We start from the raw sequence: 8368 nt of genomic DNA on the forward strand, positions 1-8368 counted from the left end.
TCTGTGTTTAGTGAATAATGTATAGTACATAAGGCTGGGGCCTATGCATGGTGATAAAGATAAAAAAGTATTAGACGCTGTCCATTCTGTGCACTGAATGAAACAGGTCATTCCGTTAAAAAGGCATGTGATTATCTCATTAAAGACGATATTATAATACATACACCCAAAGACAACCTAAGGTTCCACAGGCAATCTTAATTCTGGCATTTTCTAACTTTTGAGTGTTTGCTTTTGCAGCCTTAATAATCTTTTTGTGCATGGTAATATGCACACACACGCACACACAAACACACACGTGCACACATACAAACACACACAAATACAACTTTCTCTCCCATTAAGGGGAAAAAGGGGAAAAAAATGAAATCACACTGATTAGGCTGTACTGTGGACCTATTTAACTCAATAAGAAACACAAGTACTATAGTGATAAGTATAGTTTGGATCAGTGGTGCCCAAGCTTTTGGCCCCATAGGCCAGATGAGTGGCATGGGGCTAGTCCACAGGCTGGATCGAGCCCCACGTGCCAGGATCAAGCCCCACAAACCCAGATCAGACCCTGGGGCACAGTGCTGTTCTACCCACTAGGATTGGGCCCTGGGGCTTGGTGCCATCCCCCAGCCAGCCCTGCACACCAAAATCAGGCACACAGTCTAGCGCACTGGGCCCAGGTCCCCCCAGAAGTCTGGAAATTTGATAGCAGAGGAGTGGTACCATTGCTAACCCACTGCCAAATTTCCAAAGTGACAAGGAGCTGGGTGGCCTGGTGCCAGAGACCAAATATGGCTCATACACCAAGGGTTGAGCACCTCGGTTTAGATCCATCAGAAATGTCTCTTTGTGCACCTGGACAAAATGTGTTTGGTCTCTATGTGAGGGGATGCCTATATCCTGAAGCATCCTAAGGCTATACAAGCTTGAGGAAGGCTCTGAAGGCAGCAGCACTGTTGTGCTTGAGGGAGATAGTAGAGTGGTCTCATATGTGACCGTGTTTAAATTGCTCAGTCTTTAGAGCAAGTATCTGATCTTCCTGCATGACTGAGAGTTGTCTAGCATACTGCTGCCTCTGTATAAATAAATATGTATTATTATTTTTTACTATATAAAATAAAGAGGATATAACAAACTTTCCTCTGCATCCTTGGAGACAGCATGAAAAACCAGAATCTTGATATGTTGAAAAAGTGCTATTCCTGATAACTGTTATCCTGGAGTTACCTCATGGGAAAATGTCCTGTGAACAGTTTGGATGAATCAGAGCTGCATATAGACACAGCTCCTATATCTCTCTCTGGTCTCAAGGGTCTATAACCACCTTAACTAGAGCCTTCCATTTCCCCCTGTCTTGCACAAGCCCCTTCTGCCTTGTTTCATCTTTGCCTATCCCTTCCAGATCACTTTGTATGTTATCTTTCCATCCTTGCCTTGGTCTCCATCAGGGTCTAATACCTTCCCCCTTTATGTCCAAAATCTGCTTCTCATGCCTTCTCTCTGTAGTTCTTGCCCTGCCCATTTCAATCTCTGTGCTCTTATCTTGCTCAAGGCATGAGGTCTTTTGTAAAAGTCCACAAGCTCTTGATTACATGTTCTCACCCATTCTGTTTTCTTGTATTGCACCAGCTACGTTTCCCTAGCACATTGTTTTCAAAGACTTGCAGTCGTTTTCCATTTTCCTTTGTCAATGTACAGGATTCACACCATATAAAAGAACAAGTTAAACAATTGTACTATAAAGCTGGATTTTAAGGTTTCTTGAGATTTTTCCTTGATGCTATTATTTTATGCAGGATCCATGAGCAAATTTTAGTACTGTAAATTCTTGCCTTGATTTCTTCAGTTATTTAATTGTCCCCATTGATTATGGTTCCTAAATATTTAAATTTCTCTACCTTTTCCACATTGTCATTCCCTATCCTTATTTTCTAGGGCTGTATGAAACAGCACCATTTCATGTCGACTTCCATTTTGCTATTTTGATGGGACAGTGTATCGTTTCAAGTTTCATTTCATTTCGAATCACTGTCCTGTTTTGTTTTGTTGGAACTGTTTTGCTGTTTCGACATTTCGCCCATAGGCTATAACAAAGAAGCACAAAACTGCCTATAACTTTGTCATTTCTTTCCTGATTTGGATGGAAACAGCAGAGGTGGTAGCACCTTCTCAGGGCATGAAGCCTGCCAAGTTTTAAGGAGATAGGTGCAGGAGTTTCTGAGAAACTGCACCTCAAAATCTTGAAAACAAAACTCATGTCACTTGTAAGTATGAAGGCACAGGGGGATGAAAACAACAGGCATGGTAGCCCTTGCTGAGGCCATGAAGCCTGCCAGCTTTCAAGGAGATAGATGCAGGGCTTTCTTGGAAACTACACCTCAGGCTGCTGACAAGCAAAACTTGTGACGTGTGTGACACTGTGTGCGTGCTAAGATGTGCCCTCACTGGCACACTGTACAGCCTCCTTCTCCCCTAAAGCCTCAGGCTGGTCCACCACTTTAAATAACAAGAGGTAAAATAATAACTTAGTGAGCAGCAGCACAGTAGCACCAGCAGCATCTCGTGTGTGTTAAGGCGCTGGGGCCTCTACATGACATGGTAGTGATCCCCAATGAGGTCTCCTCCTTCCCTACAGCCTCAGTCCAGTCCACCACTTTAAATGACAACAGGTAATAACTTAGTAAGCAGCACAGTAGCACCAGCAGCATCTCAGGCAGCCAAACTGTCACAGTCAAAATCAGAGCAGTCCTTCTCCCCGCTTCCCCCTCCCTCTCCTTACTTTCTGTTTCCCTGCAGGCAAGCCCAGCTTCAGCTTCAAAACTCAAAACGTTTCAAAATTTTCAAAAAGTTTTGACTGCCCTCATTTCGTTTTGAGGCTGTTTCAAAGCCCTTCGTTTCATTTTGATTTCGTTGTTTCGAGCTCAAAATGAGTCAAATCAGTGTCAAAACAAAACAGCCAACGAAATTTTGCACAGGCCTATTATCTTCCTCTGATCCTGAGATTTAATTTTGCTGATATTGATAGCAAGGCCAGCTTCTTTGTCATTTGACTCTATGACCTCTGTATTCTTTTGTACCCTTTCCATTTCCTCTCCTACTAGGAACAAACTGTCTGCATACGCAAATACTTAGTGCTGTCAAAAAGAACTTCCTATATAGATGAGCTAGAGGTTCTTTTTCCTGATGACTGTATAGTAAATCATTCAATTCCTTTCCTGCAGTCAATACTTTTTACATCTTGGGTTATATATAAATGATATGCACCCAATCATGGAAAATACAGTAACTCTATAGAAATTCAGCATATAGATTCCCCAAAGGGAAGGGTTGATACCAGTTAGATGGTCAGGGCTGGAAAACTCCAGCAAAGAGCTTGTGAAAGTCCTCACTGGCTAATCAAAACTTGTTTTTCTTTTGAGGAATCCTGTGTGTTGACTGAATAGTGCAGATGTCCGAAGCTCTACAATACTCTATGTGCTTTCAGCTTTCGGGTATTTGAATACTAAACACAGGCAGATGCTGTAAATACTGAAGCTGAACTATTTAGCCGGACCTGCAACTCTTCCTCACAGGGAGTAGCCCAGTTAATTTCATGATTTGTTCCCAAGAGTCGTAAATCTGGCATCTTTCTCCAGCACAACATTTATTTTGAAAAATAAAAGAAGACTTGTGACCTACACACAAATGTATTTACTTGGAAGCCTTCCCATTATAACTGACACGGATAGTCATTGCAGTCGCATCATTTGTGGGGCAGGCAGAAATCTTAAGGTTCAACCAGTTAAAAATGATGGGCATTCTGAGGCTACACAACCTTGAGAATGGTTAATAACAGGCTCTGTTAATCATAGAAATTAGCAGTAGAAAAAACCTATTAGGTAATCCCATCCATTACTCCAGCCAATAAAAGATTGCTCCCTCCAGTGCTATATACTCTCCATGGTTTTGTCCAGTCCAGGTTTAAATGGGGTTTCCATCACTTTCCTTAGCAGACTATTCCACTGTCTGCTAGACATGACTGTTAGGAAGGTTTTCCTGAACTTCAGCCTAAATTTTCCTCTGGCCGATTTCATCCCATTACTCCTACAATTCACTTTGATTTTTAGCTGTGAAAACTGGCAATATTTCCAGTTAGGAAAATTTTGAGTCTCTTGGGTGTATGCGAGAGCTGTTGAGTATTTTAATATCAAGCAAAAGAAAGTGAAACGCTTCTGGAAACACATCTGGCTTTCTAAGTCTAGGTTCCATGAGTGGCAACTAGATAAAAGAAAAAGTGATATAAAAAGAAGGATGTGGTATACAGGGATGCAATGGTAAGCTGAATGCAGAGATGGCACTGACAATACTAACTGGATGTACCTTTCTCCCATAGAAGATGAAACCCATAGTCCAAAGAAGACGCTCTACCCCATCTGCTATTACCAAAGCTCTCAGCAAGTCCAAACACCATTCCAGGTAAGGACATTCTGACACCCCGAGAAGTCATTTAGCCCCTGCCTGCAACTAAATAATAAAATAAAATAAAATAGATTTTCTAATCCATGTTCTAATTCAATGGCCAGACCCAGGGGCCATCTATATCTGGACCAATTTCCCATCTGGAAAGTCTCCTGCTTCTTACTGGAGAATGCTTTAAAAGTGCTAGGCTGAAAACATGTAGTGCCAGATTGTGATCTCAGTTATGCTGATGTGAATCCAGAATAATGCCATTGACCTTGATGGAATTATTCCAGGTTGATATGAACATAACTGAATCTGAACCTTATTGTATGAAAAAACAGCCAAAGTGAAGGTGAACTTTGTGTGCCTGTAGCCAAGCCACACATATGATGGATACTTGGTTAGTCATAGCAGCCTGGCAGTTTTCTGTCTGGAAGCCAAATAATAGATTGCCAGTGAGAATAGGATACAGTGTTCCACATACCATATGGTGCCTTCAAAGAAAAATGTGTCTAGAGGTGGACAAGGTTACTTGGGTGTTTTGAACCCAGGTGGCACCATATCTGTGAATTTAATGGCCAACAGAGTCAGAAAGAGCAGAGATGGGACAATGTGCCTCTAGTTCAGGTCTGTGTTCTCAAATGAGCAATGGAGCTTCCACCTTGGCCTGGCACCTTGCCTTGGCTTTCTTTCATTCCTATGTTCTTGATCTGCCAATTAACTCCAAAACCTGAAATGAGGGACAATTCCAGAAAGCCCCAAATCCCCTGTGTAATGCCTCTTCTGTAGATAAAAAGCTAGGGCCATGTATAGATGAAACGAGGGGCATGTGTGCACAACACTTTAAAGCAGGTTAAATGTTTTTGCACCGCTTTAATGGTGTTGGTGTTTGCACGCATCGGCAGCATATTGCACAGTAATACCAGCCACTGTAGCCACTTTGGCAGCATAATGCGCTTTAAATGACTTGGGGGTGTTTTAGTTTGCTGCCCCTACAGCCACGGAGCGAAGCACCGGGCTCCCTGCAGCTCTGCGGCTCTGCAGGAAGCCAATGCAGGCAGCCTGGCAGCAGCCCGGGAAGGCAGGCTCCACCCAAGAAAATCAGCGAGCCCGACCATTTTTTTTTCCATGGAGCCTGCCTGTCTGCCTGAGCTGTGCAGGGGCCCAGTGCTTCCCTCCATGGCTGCAGTGCCCCCCGGGACCAACCGAGCTGGGTGCCTGAGGGCGAGTGCCACCTGGGGGGGAGCTGCTGCTGCTGTGGAGGGAAGCACCAGGACCACGCTGCCCACTGGCAGCTCACCATCCCCTCCCCACCACCAGAGAGGCAGATAAGTTTGGGTGTGTGCATGACACAGGGGTTTAAAGGGCCCTAAATTGAAGCAGTGTTTTTAAAAACCCACCACTTCAGTTTAGGGCCCCCATTTCATCTACACACACCCCAAGACCTCAACCTCCTGCACTACCAGCCCAATGCCCCCCCAGGACTGCATCCATTTAAGAGGCAAACCCTGCTTTCTCCTCTTCAGCAGTAGAGGGCCCTGGCTGCAGGAAAACCCATGGCAGGAGCTATGGAAATGAGCTTCATGGGAGCTCTCTTCATCAAGCCTTGTCTGTGTGGAAGGATTAATGTGCAGGTACTTCTGCCATTTCAGCTCTGCCTCCCTTCCTTCGGAGAGAAAACTCCCCTAAAGAATTAAAACTTTTTTCCCTTTAATTTTTTCACAAAACTAGAAAAGGACAAAAATTCCAGCCCCTCATTTTACTTTTTTTCCCCAGCTCTAAAGGACACAAGCCCTCAGTCTCTCATAAGCGTCTCTGAAATTCCAGCTGGGCAGTCAATGAATGTTTAGCTGATGGATTCACTGCTGTTTAGTCTGCCATGTAACCAGCAATGGCATGAGAAGCAGAAATAGAGATGCCCTAAGAAATGTAGAACTGATGTAACGGAAAAGGGAGACAGGAAAAAAAAAACCTTGGAAATACAAGCTGCTCAGAGCAGACTTTTTCTTGAAGGACTCCTCTGTCCTCAGTGATTGGTGTCAGTGATGTGTGGCCCTTGCTGAAAAACATCACTGGTAAGTGTCAAAATAGAGTCTTGTGTTAAAGAGAAGCTCTTCAGGGCGCTCAGCCTGCTATTGCTGAAGTCGACTATGGGCTGGCTCAGGTGAGAGCAGTCAGGTTCCATGCGGGACTTTAACTGCTGCAGTTAAAAATGCAGCAGAGTTAATTCTGAAGACTCTTATTCAAACACAAAAATGGAAAGAAAATCAAAATTGCACCTGAGTGGGGGATGCAGGGTTTCTTATTCAGTTACCCCAAGAAAGGTGTGGGGAAAAGCAACGATACAGAAACATTAGCTTTTTTAATTAATGTGCTCCTGGTGAGTGCTTGTAGATTGACTGCCTCAAAGAAAAAAAAACTGTTTTCAGAGCATTCTCAATAAAAACAGGGGTCATGAGTTCTCTATATCATTCTACAAAGGCATATCACTGCTCAGTGCTTTCTAAAGGTGGGCAGGAATTCAGTCAACGTGGCTTGTTCCCTTCCTACGCCAGCTGCTAATGGGGTGGTTGGTTTCAAAGTATGGATGTTTTCCCACTAGGAACCAGACTGACTCCGCAAGACTTATTTCCCTTATCAGATGGTAGCAGCATTTGTTTACTATTGCCCCTGGGCCATGTGTTGACTGGTTACTTCAATGGAGACAAAAAAAAAACCCTTCTCTTGTCAGCAATCTCTGGAGCCATCCAGTGCTCCGTGGATTTCTTCAGATGGAAAGCACAAGGAGTTCCAGACTATAGAGTCAAATATGAGTGCGCTGGCCCTCCAAATCTTTTGCTGAAATATCAAGTGCTATATGCAAGCCAAGCCTCACATCCCTTTGATGGGAGCTTAAGCAACTTAGAGTCCAGCCACTCCATCTCCACTCTGCACAGTGTAACAATTAGACAACAGATAAAGGAGTGTCATGCTCTTTCCCTGCTCTGCCCTGATAACACCCTCATAAATAACATTGCGGCAGTGATTTGTTTAGTTAAAATAAATATTTTAAATACAAGATAAAAACTTAAGTGATTTACATTTGGGATCCAGCAGCTCTTCCCAAGGGCAGCAGTTTCATTTCAGCCTTTATTTAACTGCCTGGGACTAAGTCCTGCTTTTGTGAGGCATTCATGCAGGAACCAATGTTTTAGGGTAGCTTAAAATAAAGCACAGAGATTTTTCATACTGCTATCTCCTAGCTAAGTGAGAAACTCTCTTCCTCCTCCCTCCCCCCCATCTTGCACTCACTCAAAAAAGAGAAACAAATTCTTGACTTTATTTGGCTGGAGAGTCTCCTTGCAAGGGAGGGGAACACTCTAAACAGTTCTCATGATGCATTGCTGTGGAGGGAGATGGGAAAATGCTTAGGCCATCAGAGCATTGGTGAATTTTTTTGCTCCCCTTCTGTTGTGTTTACAAAACCTTGTAACTTCTCTGCTGTTAGGAAATTCACTGCTGAGTTTGCTTGATGTGACTGCTCCCAGCTTCCATTGACGTACATGGGGAGCTTTTAACAGCGTGTTTGAAAGTGAATGTAACTTTTCATGTTTAGCAGTACTGAATTATAAACTGAGAACCTACTTGGTTGGATGATGAAAGTGCCAGGAACTGAAGAGAGGGAGGCTCCTGGCTCCTGGGATGTAGGTGTTCAATGACAGTGTGGGCAGGATTGTTCAAAAGCCTGTAGTGTGGGCTTAGCCCTGCTCCCATAAAAGTCTGCGGGGGTTTAACTACTGAGTCCGCCGGCAGCTGACTTGGGCCACCAGTATTGAAAATCCCACCTATTAGTACAAATATTTTTCAGTCTTATTGATTTCATAGGACTACCCTAAAATTATGCTATCGAATACGAGAAAGAGTAGCAGAATCTGGCCCATTATGTCCCTTTCCC

The 8368-nt window shown here is 43.6% G+C and overlaps 1 protein-coding gene across 3 annotated transcripts in view; it reads left to right on the forward strand.

The window, feature by feature from the left end:
- The window catches only part of LOC102378602 (rho GTPase-activating protein 20-like), a 53210-nt gene that overhangs the window by 27102 nt on the left and 17740 nt on the right, over nt 1–8368 (forward strand). For all 3 annotated transcript variants that reach the window (XM_006020524.3, XM_025200137.1, XM_025200138.1), the window contains one exon: nt 4367–4449. In XM_006020524.3, coding sequence (XP_006020586.2) covers nt 4367–4449 — 83 coding nt within the window. The remainder of the gene's footprint in view (nt 1–4366; nt 4450–8368) is intronic.

The sequence above is a fragment of the Alligator sinensis genome, unplaced genomic scaffold, assembly GCF_000455745.1.
Source record: "Alligator sinensis unplaced genomic scaffold, ASM45574v1 scaffold809_1, whole genome shotgun sequence".
In the NCBI taxonomy this organism is placed as follows: domain Eukaryota; kingdom Metazoa; phylum Chordata; order Crocodylia; family Alligatoridae; genus Alligator; species Alligator sinensis.